The sequence below is a fragment of the Pterocles gutturalis genome, unplaced genomic scaffold (genome assembly GCF_000699245.1).
Source record: "Pterocles gutturalis isolate BGI_N339 unplaced genomic scaffold, ASM69924v1 scaffold14199, whole genome shotgun sequence".
NCBI lineage: Eukaryota > Metazoa > Chordata > Aves > Pterocliformes > Pteroclidae > Pterocles > Pterocles gutturalis.
The window spans coordinates 45,101-61,612 of NW_010133422.1; the positions used below are offsets into that span (position 1 = coordinate 45,101).

The window sequence follows — 16,512 nt, forward strand, 5'->3', positions numbered from 1 at the left end:
CGCAGAGACGAACAGCCCACACAACTTGGCATCAACACACATCAGTTCTAGCGTGCAGAAATCCCCCAGCTGGCTTCCCTCTCCCTCTGGGCTGTGCCAGTTCAGAACATGCGGAGTTTCACACCCACTTGTCTTGTTCTTATCCTCTCCTCTAGATATCTGCTTCTGGCCCATCACAGTGTACCTGTCTAACTGGATCTCTGGTCTGGCCATATGCCCAATTCCCCACACGGGACTGCTTCAGAGCCACTCACCTGTGTATCAGTTTGACATAGGAGTAGCCCTCCACCAGCACGAAGCTGCTCCAGTCCCGCAGCAAGGAGGTGAGAGCTGAGTGAGAGATGCGGCACTGGATGGTGCTGTAGCGGCCATTGTTGCCCGGAGTGTGCAGGTGCTTGGGCACAGGCCTGCAGGATGTAGCAGCAGGTTGTTTTAGAACCACAGTTTCTCTTTTTCCCTCAAAGCTCAGAGAGACTTTGCTACATCTGTTTCAACTCATCCTCTGACTGGTGCGTCAGCCTTATTCCTCCACAGCTGTCCACACACAAGCACCTCCCCTACCTGTGCCTGTTGGCAAGAGCCACACTCTCTGAGTGCACAGGGAGCCTGCTCTCCACCCTGCAGAGAGCACACCCTTGTATTGTTTCTATCTCCTTCCATGCAATATACGGCTATTATTCACATAACTCTGTAACTAGGACCAGCCTCTGGAAAGCAATGCTTTGGGGGAAGTTATTTTCCAGCATAAAAACATGTGGGATAGCTCCAACTGGATGGTCCGCACCCCCTGCAATCAGGAAATCCAAACACGAGAGGGACCAGAGAAACAATTTATGCTCCTAAGAACAGCTCCCATCTTGACAAACCCACAGTCCCTTTCAAATAAATGAGCCTTCATCATCCACCAGGTCCCACCAGCAAGGCCCTTCCCTTGGCCATAGGCACCTGCAAGACAGCTGCAATTCTGCAACTGGACTGAACTGGACGCCCTGCTTTCCCAGGCTGGCCCACACCCAGCAGATGAGCTCAGCCCTGCCAGTTACATACGTGTCATGCTCCAGAAGGAGGACTATACGATGCATGTGCAGCCACCTCTGCCAGAAGTTGGCATCCATGGAAAGGATAGGCTTCCAGTAGGAGGCAAACTGAGAATGGGTTGAGTCAGACCCACTGTGCTGCAGGGATAGCACCTGAGAAAATGACAGAGCAATATTCAGCAAGAAACTGTCTGGTTCCACCCAGAGAGAGCAGGAATTTCTCTAGCAGCTGAGCTATGTAGGCCTAGAAGGTGAGCCACATCCCTGGCTTTTCGTAACTGCCTCTCAGCAGAATAACTAAGTGCATTCACATTGGAACAGGCAGTACAATGTAAGCAAAAATAAATTACGTTCCTGAAACGTCAAGCTAATTAGGAATTTAAATACTCAGCACCAAGTAAACCAACCGTGGAAAAGATGGCATACGGAATGGTGTGCTTTCTGATTGAGAGGGGGATATATGGCTTGTTTCAGCAGAGCAATTAAACACTGAGATAACTCATGTGAGAGTGCTTGTGCAAATAGGGTACCAGCAATGGCTGGCATTGCGCAATTCTACATGTTTGTATGGTAATTCTGTGATTCCACCAACTATAGCAACTCTGCTGACACAAAAATAAAGTGGTGGCTAGCCAGAAGATGGGATGCTTCTGATATACTGTGGGATACATAACCCCACACAGTGAAAATTTACTAGGCAACCGTAAGGAAGGGCTTAAGCAACAAAATTAAAGGGCTAGTTCTCTTAAATTAAACTCCCCCAGCTTTGATATCTGCTAGTCATTTGCTACCAATGCCAAGGACACTGCCAGAAGGGAACAGATAAGCTAGTGCTTCTGCTCAGTGAGCTTCAATGAGTTTGACTTTTGCAGTGGAAACTATTAGCTCATATTTTGTTCAGTTTCTGCTGTGCAGATGACAAGTATCTCTCTTGCACCTTCCACATGAGTGCTCAGAGCAATGAGCCTATTAAACAACAACTCTTCAGCATATCCTGTACCTTCACCTGATGGTGCTGAGCTACATCACCAGGGCACAAGACTGCCAGCAGGAACTCAACATATATGAGGTATCCACTGAAAAAGCATGACAAAAACAAGCGTGTCAGCCTCCCCATTGTTTCACACATCACATCCCTAGAGGAGGGGGCTTCACAGCACACCTGGGAGACTTGCTGTGGGGCTTAGAGGGATAGCTGCAGCAATAAAGACATAGGGTGATGTCTCAGAGGGGAAAAAGTATGGGATGGGATGCTCACAGGCACCTAAGCTCTGTTACTGAGGGACTCAGCATTCCCTGGACTGCTGGGACTCAGCATTCCCTGGCGCAAGACAGAATAGGCAAGAGGGACAACCCATCCCACACTAAATGGGAGAGAGAGGGAACATACCGGAGTGGTGGAGCCTGGGGGGATATAGAAGAGGGGCACCCCGTTCTTAGTGCTCTCAGGAATGGTGAAGTGTTCTGGGACTGTGTCAAAAGATTGCAGATGAACCAACATCTGATCTGTCTGGTTGATGCTGAAAGAGAAGAGGCAGTTAGGCACAAAAGCCCACACTCTCCCCCTTGCTGCCCCAGTCAGCCCAGTGCCGGCACACACAGCACTCCCTGTGTACTGGGAGTACCAACTACACCAACACAGCTTTCTAGGACAGTGCTGGGATTCAACACCTGATTGCAAAGAGCACATTAAGAGAGTTCAAGTGTAACAGCCTAATATTTAAAGAGGATGATCAGAGCTGGGAATGAAGTGCTAGAAAAGGAATCTGCCAAATAGCAGTGTGGAATTGGCCAGGAAATGGTTATAAGCCACAGGCCCTTCAGGCCTGAGGTGTTGCTCCTAGTGTGACCCTGCACACAGCTGCAAGGCTGTGCGGTAAGAACACACTGCCTCCATGGGATGGCAGTCAGAGTTAAGGTTTGCATCACGGGATCAGGACTCGGGGGCAGCAACACCTTCACCATGAAGCGATCCTACAGACTAAGTCACAGGCCAGTACGAGTCTTCATTGTCTAGACAGCAAGCTTGTTGCCAGTCACACCTCTGCCTCAGAACACTCTCCTTTGGGACCCTGAGTTGGGATGCCCACCTGGATAACCCATGCCTCAGCATGCCAAGGAAAGAATTTCTTGGTTACATCAGACTCTAGAAACTGCTGGGGATGGTCTGGCTCACCTCTGCAAGGTGTTCCAGAAGCGCCGGATGACTGTAGTGCGGTACAGGCTGGTGATAGGCTTCCTCATGGTGCAACTGATGTCATGCAAGATGTCATAGCTTCCCTCCATCGTCACCTCCACCCACGTGCTGCGCTTTGATGGGTCCAGGGGCCAGGGTGTCACAGCTAAGTACTCTATCCTCATGTTATGCTTCCAAAGCAGCACTAGTTTCACCTCCAGCTGAGACCCACCTGCATAGGAGCAGAGGGATAAGAGTTCGAGTTCGGTGCACGCCTGAGCTTTATCTCTGACCAGGGACTCCAGAGGACTGTGAGATTGATTGATTGCTATGAGGAGGAAAAAGTAATCTAACAACTGTTTGCTCTAGCTGAAGTCATTCTCTCTCCTCCCCAATAGAGGGAGGCTTTGCTTACACAGTAGCATTTGGTGAACAGTTCTTTCAATGTAAATGTAGTATCTGCACTAGAGAAGGCAACTGGAACTTGGAGGAGGTGCTGACATTTGCAATGGGCTCTCTTCTTCACAGCCTCATCTTTGTTTTCAAGAAAACTGCAGCTTTGCACAAACGAGCAGGGCCTTTAAGCTATGAAGTTTTCTCATCTGCACCCTGCAGAGTTAATCTGTCCCACTGCAGAAACATGGAGACTTGGATATGATGGACCCAGATGATAAACAATCTGGAAGATGAGGCCCAATTCTTGAATTGGACTCCATGTTCTTCCTGAACAGACAATATTTCATGCAGTCTAGAACTTCAAGCATCAAAAGCTTCTCACCCTGTTTACCCTCTTCTCCTCCCACAGTCAAGAAGTTAAGAATGAATATCCACCCATTCTCCAAACTGTACATTTTTACCTTTTCTTTAAGCGGGCCACTGCATCTCTAGCAAGATTAACACAAACACCTGACAGCAAACCTCCCTGAGCCAGAAGAGCAGAAAACTGTCATACTCCTGCTGACTGTGCATGTATATTTGTACCGAAATAAAGCAGGGAAACACATGACTTTCTGTAACAGTGCCACACTGCTGTTTCAACTGCTCAATCATCTATTCTGATGTCCAGCCTGCTCTATAATTTGCTGGTCTTGCAGCATTTGTGAGATAAGTGATTGGATGTGCTGGAAACCGTCCGAACAGGTCATCAGCCTGGATCCTATATTTCCTGCAGAGTTGCATTTGCTGCTGTCACAGGCACATCATGCCATCCCCTTCACAGGCTGACTACACTCCATTTTAAAGCCATCTTGCTTTTTGCTCCCATTGTCCCTGCTGGGAATCTCCCTCAAAGTACTCTTCCCCTGTCAATGTTAAGAACAAACCTGCCACAGCACATGACAAATTCACACTCGGTTGTTCTTTTGATGAAATTATTTTTATGGAAATGAAGTTTCTCAGAATAACATCGACAAGGAGTGTTCACTAGGGGAAGAAATCCTTACCCAGTTTCAGCTGTTACTGTGCAGGTTAAACCAACTCATGGTCATCAGCCTATAACAGAACAACTGTTCCCCTTAACAGTCCCAGACCTTCCTGCGCCTCCAGAATTCACCTTTCCTCAACAAAGATGATCAGAAGTGTACACTATATTTAACTGGAGGGATTACTAGGCTTTTATTTAAGGTTACTAATATTTTCCACAAGGGGTGCTTTGCATTACTATAAATGCATTTGCCAAGGTTCTACCATCTGTTGTTTCCATATGAAGATTGTCTAGTTTATCAAGAAAGGCTAAACGAGAATTTATAGATTTGTCTCTTTCCATTTCATACTGTCACCTCACTCTTATTGCTTTGGTGCTCATCTACTCCTTTCTGCACAACATTTTGGTTCTCATAACAAAGCTTTTCAACTTCATCAACAGCAAACATGATAAGTAAATTCCCACATTTTTTGCCTTGATCATTAATGAAAATATTTCCTACTTCCACCTGTGTTTCCATTAGTCATCCTGGCTTCATTCCTACAATCCAACACAAGCAATAATAAAAACACAGGCAAAATATTTGCTTAGTTTGAAGTCATACCTAGATGAATCTTTAGCTTGTTCTTACTGCAATCTATTCCTGGTTCTTGACTTTATAGCTAATAAAAAGTTTTTGTTGCTTTGATTTCCTTCATAAAGTCCAGCTCTGGTTTTTACAAAACTCACTTTGTGTTCCGAATTCCTGGCACTGAGAACAGCCATTTTTATTGGCCAGCTCATGCTCAGACATTTTTGGTGCTGGATTGATTCACGGAGAAAGATGAGGTTTTGAAAAACATCCTCAAGGCTCTCCCCAACACACAGCAACACAAAATGGTCAATGAGAATTTTTTTTTTGTTACAGAGGGCAATCTTCTGACATTGTCCCAGAAAGAAACAGGACAGGAGCTGAGCTCCATTACCTGCCATGGCCTCATGGTTTCTCAGACACAGAGTCTCCCCCCTTCATACCTTCCAATCCTCTCCCTTTCACAAGCACTTCTGCATTCCTAACTAACCATAGTCGCCTTCTAAATGCCTAAATATCTAAAATCAAATAATTAGGGTAACCAGAGCACTTATAAATATCACAAACAACCTCTCCAGGCAACTCTGAGCACAAAGCTAGCTATTTATTCTATTTTGCCGTTGGCAAAGTGAAGCAGAAAAGCGACAGTGTCAAAGTCCACAACTGCCCTCTTTCCTCTTGCTTCCCCGCCAGCTGGCTCCTTAACGGCCTTTAGCTTGCAAGTTTTGGCAAAAGCTTTTGGCAATCCAGGTTAATTAACTGTTCTCTGTTATACACTTCTCTACAGAATGGCCCAGAGAGCCCTGATTAGCCAAACATGCTTTTCCTTAGCAGAGGCAGCGCCGAATGTCTGAATGTTTTGATCTTTTGTAAATTCTACTTTAAGATGTAAGTTCAACAATTTTTCTGATCATAGCCAGCAACTCCTCAGAGCATTTAGCCTTTCCAAAGTATAAATGACATTATCTGCTACTATTCTGAAGGCTGTCATAGAAATACACACTGTATTTTTGATAGCTCAGACATTTCATTTTTAAATTCCTTCTAAAAAAAGTTATCAAAATACACAAAGTACTTCTGTCTCAGGGAGACCCTGAGCTGCAAAGAGCTAGAAAGTGCTCCAAGGGAAGGAAAAAGGAAATGAGAAATGTGACATTGTGTACATTTAACCTATTCTTACTCCTCCCTGTGTACCTGCCCATAACTATTCACCACAGAAGGTAACTCTGATCCAGTGCAGCTGCTCTTCTGCTCTCTGCTCTTGTAAAAACAAAGCCCAATCCATCTAGCACTCCAAGGGCTAAAAGGCGGCAGGACGATACCTACAGGAAAGCGCAGGGAGCATGGTGAACATGTGGTGATATTTCCAATACATTCCTCCAGAGTCCAGGAATTTGCTGCTTTATGATATCCTGAGCCAGAGGTTGTAGCTACACGTTTGTGCAAAAAGTTACAATGTGAACGTGTCTGTTTGCTTTTTGAATGATTCACACCTGCTGCCTCTTCGAGCATTTCGATATAGGACTTCACCAAGACCACTTCACCATTGCTGCCAGATTAAAGAAAGGCTCTTACTGTAGCACTGTCCAAGCTTTAAGGGAACTGGTGCAGAGAAGGATAAGAGACACAATACTGAGCACAGTCTGGACAGGAACTGACTTGTCAGACTCTTTCATAGATATTCCTAGACAAGGAGAGTGCAATGGGCCTAATCTGCCTGGATTTAAGGGAAGTATCTCATGGCAGACCTACAGCATATTAGTGAAAGCAATCTGCAGACATTACAAGAGGAGCTGTCTCAATGGGAAACCTTAGCAGATTCTTACTTTTAACAGAAAACTCCTGAAACAAGAAATTAGGCCTGTCCCTGGAAGACCAACTTTAGAAATCATCTCACCCAATATGATTGTTAGCAACCTTCCCCAAAAAGCTGCTTTAGATCCATTCAGTTTGTAAGAAGCATCAAGCCAAAAGAACTGCAATCCCCAATCATCACACAGGAACAGTGAGCTGGATTGAGATGAACTCAAGAGTACTATTATGTGAAGAATAGCACATTTAGGGACTACTAAACAAACAGACAAAACCCAATAAAACACCCCTGAGGACTCATCAGCTGGAAGCAAAAGTGCATGAAAGATGCAAGGATTTCTGTGCTAACAATGCAATGCAATCATGGAGAAAGCTCATGTGATTCCTGGTCTCTCAGACATGGTATTTTACTTCAGAAGCAGGGAAGCACTAGCATTACTGAACAAGGCACCAATAAAACCACATTCACAACACCCTCATCAACTGTTTCAACTGTATATTGCATTTGTGTATATTGCACTACTGGTTGAGACCAAGCTTTGAAAATTGAACATCTGAGGGGAAAAAAAAATCCCTGCTATCAAGATGAATAAACAGAACAGAAAGCCTGCCTTACAAATGGAGGCTGAAACATTGGCTTGCTTACCTGCCAAAAGGAAGGTTACAAGGAAAAAGGCATTGCTCTTAAACACATTTGTGCAATGCCAGAGGAGGAGGATAAACTTAATTAAGGCCTTACAAAAGGAGGCTGAAACATTGGCTTGCTTAACCTGCCAAAAGGAAGGTTAGAAGGAAAAAGGCATTGCTCTTAAACACATTTGTGCAATGCCAGAGGAGGAGGATAAACTTAATTAAGGATAATAAAGTCACACAGGTCTACTTTGGTCTGAGTGAGTTTAGAAAGGAAGCTAGAAAAAGAGCAATGAAGCTCTGGGACAATCTTCCAAGCAGAGCAGTGGTATAAGATATTTACATGGATTTAAGGCAGAGCACAGTAAATTAACAGAAAACATCATGTGGCAAGTTTGGAATGATTTTGGAGTTATATCACAGACTTTTATTTTCTGATATAAAACATATTCTGTGTACGAATATCCCCCAAAAAACAATAGTGAAGACACTGGATCACCATGTGTTGTACACATTTACACTGTTTCATGAATCTGATCCTCCAGGCTTTCTGCTGGTCATCGTGATGGTCAAGAATAATTTCTTCTCTTGCTTGCAAATCAAAACTTGCAGTTTGATTTTTTTCATCCCTCTCTCAGTAAAAGCACTACCACTATTCACAGGTGGAGATGGAAATTTAGGTAGTGTTTACGGGCACTCCTTGGGATACTCAAACCACTCAAGGTCCCTAGTCAGAAGCTAATTCTCACACTCCAGGGGCCATAATCTCTCTAGAGAGTCAGATGAGAGAACAGGATCACTGGGCAGTTTTATGTTCTTCTAGTATTGGTCACAGTCCTGACTGATCTGTCATTTTCACCTAACATATCTCTGTTTCCCCCCATTTCTTTTGTTGGAAGACTGCAGTTAGGAGGCATTACATCTGTTGTACCAAAAGGCTCTACTTTGTGTTGGTATTTTGGAGTACATCTAGCAAAGGACTAGGAAGGGATGAAAAAACGAGAAATATAGAGGAAATCCCAGAAAACTCTGCAAAACCCCAAGTTCTGTCACTAGTTTCCCTGCAATTGTGGGGACTCATTTCAAAGATACAGAGGCTCACAGTCTGTCTGTCCCTCCCCAGCCACTTAAAGCCACAGAGGATGAGCTTGGCAAGTGCACAACTGCACAGCAAGACTGGACAGTCCTGCGTCAGGCAGTTATTCACGAAAACAAACTCTGGAGAAAGTCTGGAGAAAATGGCTCCTTCCTGCTCCAGAGTTTGTTTTCGTGAAAGTCTGGAGAAAATGGCTCCTTCCTGCACAATACTAGCCACTCTGCTGAGATGGCAGACCCTGCACTTCCCCTAAACAGTTGAGAACAGAGTCATATCCGACCCTCCAGCCCCCAATGCAGCACAGTCACCTTTCGTGATGTTGACCTCACGGATGCTGTAGCCCTCACGCAGCCGGACTGAGACAATGCTCACGAGGTCAGCGTGCACCTCCTTCTCAGTGTGCTTCTTCCGTCTCATCGCCAGAGCGGGGTTGCTGCTTGCAGACACCAGGTGCTCATTGAACAGTCTGTGCTGGGACACTGCAAATGGCAGAGATGGGGTTTGTGAGGGGGCAACTCTCCTGCTCCTCATCCTACAGCAACAGCCCTCCTACAGTGCTTTACAAAAGCTGCCAGCAACACTCGCTGGCCTGAAGAACAGTACATCCTTCAGGCACCACTTACACCCACTCCTGATTGTGCAATGCAGCAAACAGTTCCACTAGTGTGGCCAAGAGGACGCTCTGGGACAGCCTTTGTGACAAGGCACACCTTGGAGTTACACATTTAGCCTTGACAGGCAGAAACTGAACAGCTGTTGCAACAGCTGCACAGCAAGCTTTGCCCCTTTTTCCCTGGAAAACCTTGAATTCTCATGTGCTTTCTAAAACGTACCAGGATGTGGAAGCCTTGAGTTTAAACCACTAACACCTGATCTTTTTAAGATTCACTATTTCTAAGTCCCAGGCAAGGTCTCTTCAAACTTGTCACTGTATGAGGGTTCTGCTGCCGAGTTACAGAAAGCACAGATGGCACCAGCCTATCACCAGGGCACGAAAGGGTGTTTCCGTGTTTTACTGGTACCTAATCTTTCCTGGCATCCTCTCAGGCACTAACATTCACAAAATAAGAACCACCAAGAGAGATGTTTTACTGGTACCTAATCTTTCTTGGCATCCTCTCAGGCACTGACATTCACAAAATAAGAACCACCAAGAGAGGCATTTGTGAAGGTTCTCAGTGGTCTAGCTTTTCAATCCAAACTGCCATCTGCAAGCCCAGTTAGGACAACCTCCCCAGAATGTCCCCATCTGCAAGCTAGTCAGCGTGAGCGTGAGAGCTGCTCACGCCTGCCAAGCTCCAGCACAGCAGGCCTAACTGCAGCTTGCTGAGTGAAGCCCACAGAGAGGGGAATGGTGCAAAATGGGACAATAGTTTTCCCCAATCCACCCAATTCCTGTAGCCAGGAGTGGAATCACAGATGAGGCTGCACAGCCCAGTAGTGCCCAGAGGCTACAGGACCCATGGCCCGGAGGGCACAATGGGGAGTACCCGCGTAACTAAGCCTGGGGGAGGCACCCCAAAGAGAGGTGCTGTAAGACATCCATCTGCTGGAAGGAGGACATGCACATTCCTCACCGCAGTAGTATTCTGGATTCAGGGACTCCCCAGTACGCAGAAAGGAGTACAGCAGAAACGCCTTGTGGTACACATTCAGATCCTGGCTCAGGGGATCCAGCTCAGGGCACGTGGAGAGGTAAGCGCCAAAAGTGGCCATGGCGATGAACTTCATCAGTTCCACATTGGGAACATGGCCAAAGCTGCAATCGTACGAGTAAACACCGCCCACCTACCGGATGGAAAAAGAAGATACCTAAGAGAGTACAGCTGTGCTGAGGACAAGGCAGAGGACTGTAAAGGCCTCAAACAGGCAGAGAAGCCCTCTCTTCCCCTCTGGAGGTGAATGACACTGACAGAAACTTCCTCCCTCTGTTAGGCAGCAGCCCCCATGCTCCCTGCTAACGGCAGACATACCTGTACAAAGGAGCAGGCCACTGTGCCACTGCGGAGCTGGTTGAGCAAAGTCTCACACACGGCCACATCAGGGACACTAGTCACACCGTCCGTAATTATGATTATACCTGTAAACAAGGCAGTATCTTGGTGCATCTTCCATCTCAACCAGCTAAAACTCTCCCAGGATATCCACCACAGATAAAATTTAGGCAAGGCAAAAGTAGAAAGGAAAATCTGGAGGTTGGTTTAGAGCTTCCAAGGTGTTCTGGAGCTGGCAAACTTCCTCAGTAGGTACAGCAAAGCACTCAGGCAGGGCACAGCTCTGCACACCCTGGCTTGTCCTAAGCAACAGTCACAGCTGTGCTTCCTCACAAATGCTGACACACGGCATGTGGCGCAGTGTTTTTCCCCCCATTCCCACCACCACAATTTGCCCACAGAGTGTGGCACAAAAGCTGCTGTTGAAATTCCATCCCTGACAGAAGGGTCCAGGCACCAGCCCTTATAAAATTAATCTCAGGCAGGAGGAATACAGCCCTTCACAAAGAACTGGGCAAACCTTAACTCAGAGGACGAAGCCAACCTGCGCTGGAGTTGGAGGGCAGCAGCTGCAGCGCAAGGATCCCCTGCCGCACCATGCTGACGAGGCCAACATCGGCAGTGACAACAGACACGCTGGGCTTCCTCCCAGATGACTCCTGCACATCACCAGGGCTCTCTTGGCTCAGGGGCGACAAATCCACCTGGAAAAGTAAAAAAAACCCACAAGGCCCCCATGGGGCATACTTCAGTCTAGCTCTATTCTCACTCTCCCAAACAGCCTTCAGACTCCACTTCCAGCTTTAATTTCCAGGTACTCTCAAAAGTCCCGGTCACTTGGGCCCCTTAGAACAGGTGGGCAAAGCTGCTCGGGGGTGGAAGAAGGTGACAACATTCTCAGAGCTTTATTATAAGCTGATTTCTCACAGAAGGGGAAGGATGAGACACTTTGGGGTTACTAGAGCTCCTCTGCAGAGCAAAGCAGTTCCCAGTTAAAGAGATGGTGAATACCTCTTTTTCCCTTGTTATTTACTAGAAGCTGCATCTACTCAAGTAAAGCCCAGAAATCCTGGAAAGGCAGAAACAACTATGTCTCACTTATGAAGCATTGCAGCAGAGGGGGTAAGGAGCCTCCTAAAGACAAAGTCTAGGGCCCATACATTTAACTCTGTTCAAACAGCACTTGTTATGCAGTGCTCATATAAGCAAATGCAGGTAGGCTTCTCCTGCATCTTCTATGAAAAATATCCCTCAGGCAAAGCCCAAAATTTGTATAATTACACTGGTGAGGAACATACTGCTTTCATAGTCCCCTCATCTCCAGAAGGGTCTGGCAATTCAACCCTGTAATAAACTATTGCTTCACTTTTACTGCTAGTACAGAGAATCGGCGAGAACCTCCCCTGCAAAGCTACAGACTATTGCAGCTGGGAAAAGAAAATTAGAATTAATTAAACTTTTTTGTTCTGCACACATGGGAGCAGTCCGTGGCTGTGAGCAAAAAACCTGACTCTCCATGACTTTAAATGGGCCAGATGCCTTAAATAACATTGTCTGTTGACTACGACACAGCCAATGCAACTTCAAAAGTAAAAAAAGTTTCAGTCCCTGCCCTTCCCCTGGGGCCTCCCACCTCCACCCCACAGCCTGTGGCAGGACTCGCCAGTCCCTCTGGCCTACAAGCGCGTCTCTTTCCCCCATTTGCATCAAGAAGTTACAGGGTAGTTTACCATGAGAGAAATACTGCAGCAAGTAGGAATGCATACAAAACACTGCAAAACCACCAGCTTGACACACTGCTAAAGGTATTTACTTCCTGTAATCTTCCTTCTGTTCCAGGACTGACAGTCTTAGCATTCAAAGACATAAATTTCAGCTAGAATAAGAGATTTGAAGCACTTCAGATATGCCACTGCAAGAGATTGACCAGTAGCCTCTTGCTCATCTCATTTTGAGACTTTTTTTTCTTTTTACCCAAAATCTAATAACTAACGGTAGATAAGGACTAAATAACCTCAGCCAGGCCAATAATGCCTTTGGCTGCAAGAAGGGTGCCCATAGATAGAATTGTACCTGCCACATGAACATGGCAGTATCACAAGGTAACCTCCACACTCTTCACTTCCAGGATCAGGAGAGATGATCTTGATGAGAAATCCCTAGATATTCTGAGTCCCTACAGAGTCTCACTTTTAATTTCATCCTAAGCTGTATTTTATAGTGCTATCATTAACTTTCTGGTACCTAAATCCATGGCTACTAAACAGCATCTGCCACAGATTTCAAGGAGTATTAGCAACTCCACCAGCTGTTTATTCAGTTTCATGGTCAGTTTCATGGCAACAAGGAAGTGTTTTCATTCAAAAAATGTAATAAGGGCCAAGGGCAGATTCACAGCTATTTACAGATTAATCATAGGTGCATAATCACCTCTCCCACCATTTTCTACAGAGAAAAAGCATATCCTACAGTTTGTGCCATGATGTACAAGAAGTCAGGCTGCTTTATTGCATGATAATGTCGGGTAAGGTGACCATTCTCATTAGTCCTTCTAAACACTTACTGGTTCCGCTTTTCTCAGTGCTCATGTCTCATTACTGGATCCCACAAAGTTATCTTACAAACTCTTTAGCCACTTCTTCTCCAGACCTATCCTGCTGTTCCTCTTGCCACCCCACTCCAGAGCGGCCTCAGAGTGCAAATCTCCAGGGATCCAAGAGACCCCAACCACCTCTGCCCTCCTTACCTGTGGTTTGGGTTCATACTGTTGCTGAAGCATCTCAGCCACTTTGTTCTCAAAGGCACATAGCTGTGTGTAAACTTGGTGCAGAAAGGCCTCTCGCTTCGTCTCATCCAGCTGACAGCCCTGGAACAGCACCTGGCCCAAGGACACACATCAGTCATCAAGTTAAGGTTTTATGGTACCAGTCCCCAAAATGGTACACAGGAATACAGTTCCGCACAGTGAAGTGCAGACACGTCCCTGACAAAGTACAGGTACAGCACAGGCCTCTTCTCACTATTCCTGCTCAGGGCCAACTGCCTGTGAGCAGCGGTATCTCGTGGCATCTGCAGTGCATTCCACAGCAGCTGCTCACATCCCTCTTTGGGAAGTCTCCTTCTTGGGCAAGAAATTTCTTCTTCATTTGCCTTCTTCCAGGATAAGCACTTGTCAGAAGAGAGCGATGTAGGATCCTTATTAGAACCCATTAACTCTGGTCCGATGTGTTTGAGGAAGGCCTGTTTGTTCTAACTCACCTATAGTCTGGTCCAATTATCTTCCAGTAAGTGGCTGGATAAAGGAACAGCAAATTGAACTAAAGAAAACTAAAAATTCGACTGGACATTACAAAATAGGCTGAGTGATGTGACAGAGTGAGCCTGCCACCACAGAAACTCCCGAAGCTGACAGGCATCACACTTGTGTTTACAGATGCCACCACTGTACAGGCAATCTCTGGCCACAACCAGGAGGCAAAGATACAACATGTCGACAAAGAACTCGGACGTGTGGGACGCTGCGTGTTATTCACATTCCCTCAATCTCACATGTGCAAGACCTCATAGTGACGTAGGGAAAATAAATTATTACAATACACACTTTCCTGGCTGAGTGATACACATATATATATGCCTTTGCCTCCATAAAGAGAATACAACGCTTATTCAGTTCTACACAGAGATCACAGTTCCTGGCCTCATACAACAAATGGGTCTTTAGAGAGATCCAAAGAAGAAAAACATAGCAACTCAATTTAGTGTAAATAGGGGAGACACCAAGGCAAAGCATGACGGTGTCTGCAGGACAGATGGACAAAATGTCACACAAAACATCACTGGCAAATAGAGAAATTCCTGCTACACATTCTTTGGTAGGATCTAAGAATGGAGCAAAGCGAGGGCCACACTCTTCAGGCACTATACAGACCATTAAAGGCTGCAGCCTCGCCGATGCTTGGGTAGAGGCGGGCTGAGGAGAGAGAGGGAGGGAACAAGCATAGACTCATAGGCTTCTGTTACCACCCACTTTCCCTGGTATTAGCAAAGGGATGAAATACACCATTGGAAGCGTGAAAATACTGTGAGGTGGAAAGGATCAAGGATAAACTTCAACAACCATACTGGCACCATAAACCAGACTTGAATTTACTAAACAGACCTGCCCTGAGTCAAGTAAAATCTCATGGGGCCAGCTGCTCTCTCCAGCGAGAAGAAACATATCCACACCAGTGCAAAAAGAGAGCAAGGTTTGTAGGACAGAGACAATTATCTTTGCATAAACCACTGCTACACAGTTGGAGCAGTCAGACAAGCTTTTGGTCACAGCAGCTCTTCTTGAATACTTCAACTAATTATAACAGGCTAAAAAGAATTAGTCAACAGAAATTAAGAAAACCCCAACAAAACAACAACAAGAAGCACACATTTGACATGAGGGAAATACTCCCTGAGGCCCAACTCTTGAGACTGTGCCTGTGGGCAGCATTCTCTGCTGGGTCCAGCTGCCCCAGGAGAAACCTCTGCTTCCTGCCCAGAAAGGAGAAGTTGCTCACATACATTTCCCCACTGCATCAGGCTGCACGTGTTAGTAAGACAAGTCTGCAGCATCACAGATAACAGAGCCCAGCTACCACATGTCCCCGCTTTCCTCTGTGTTCACAGGAAGCCCATACAGCGAGCTGCTCATGCACTGAGCCATACCAAGGGAGAAGTTGAACTTTACCTGATGGGACTGCAGGCCAATGATGGAGGAATATGCCTGGATGGTGACAAAGATCTCTGGCTGGTAGATAATGTCTGAACCGGGGATACGAAAGGGTCTTAACAATCCCACCAAGCATCGGGAAAGGGCGTGAAACACTTCATCAAAAATTATCTCCCCTGTTGAGTCATCCTACAGAAACAGAGAAAGGGAACAGCTTTTTCATCTTCTATGACTTTCAACCTCATTGCTGGTTACCCCACCATGCAGAGGCAAGAGCAAACATCCTTCTGCAATGGCAGCTGGATTAAAATGACAGAGCCTCATAAATGAAATTGACACACTGAGCATTCAGCAGAGAAACAGGATCTGCCGTTAAGCTGCCTATCTAGGAGCACTGCACACCTCTCCCCTGGGAAAGGCAAGACTTCTGCAAAACTTAAGACTAACACAGAAAGGAATAATGGTTCTCTGCAAACAGAAATGGGTCCAGCCTTTTAACACAGAACACCCCAAAGAGGCAGTTTCTGCACTTACCACAATCCCTGTGGAAGGGCTCAAATCAAGTTCAATCACAAATCGGTACTGGCGGGCCAGGAAGGTGACCCGTGTCGAGGGCACGAGGAGGTAGGGCCTGGGCTGGATGGGCTCGTCTGGCTGCCACCCATTAGGCAAGATGCTGAGAACATCAAGTTCATTTTCTGACTTCACCTACAGGAACGAGTAAATGGTACATGAGAGAATGTCCAGCCGAGCCAAAGGAAGAATCAGAGAAAGGAACTGGGTTAAAATGTTCTGCGGGGCCCAGCTGCTCACGGGTGGTGCAGAGCCAACCGGTCCCAGCAGGCCGTGGTGACACCACCCGGCCCCGGGCACAACTCACCAGCTCGGGCTCAGGCACGGCCCAGATGACCTGGTGGAGCCGGCTGAGGACCCAGGCGAGGCGCACGTTGCGGGAGATGCGATAGTCCTTCTTCATCAGGAGGAAGACGTGCCCCGCCTCCTCCACCTGCGGGGGCGCACCGCGGCCCAGCTCACCCCGGGGCGCGCCGGACACCGCAGGAGGACACC

General features: G+C 46.5%; 1 protein-coding gene across 1 annotated transcript in view; it reads right to left on the reverse strand.

Moving 5' to 3' along the window:
- SZT2 (seizure threshold 2 homolog (mouse)) overlaps nt 1–16,420 on the reverse strand; it is a 57,679-nt gene extending 41,259 nt beyond the window's left edge. The window contains 12 exon segments of the mRNA XM_010081228.1: nt 255–407; nt 1,048–1,190; nt 2,428–2,557; nt 3,214–3,445; nt 9,054–9,224; nt 10,323–10,533; nt 10,719–10,825; nt 11,284–11,443; nt 13,486–13,617; nt 15,463–15,633; nt 15,979–16,152; nt 16,325–16,420. Of these exon segments, the coding sequence (XP_010079530.1) occupies nt 255–407; nt 1,048–1,190; nt 2,428–2,557; nt 3,214–3,445; nt 9,054–9,224; nt 10,323–10,533; nt 10,719–10,825; nt 11,284–11,443; nt 13,486–13,617; nt 15,463–15,633; nt 15,979–16,152; nt 16,325–16,420 (1,880 nt within the window).
- Between the last annotated feature and the right edge of the window lie 92 nt (nt 16,421–16,512).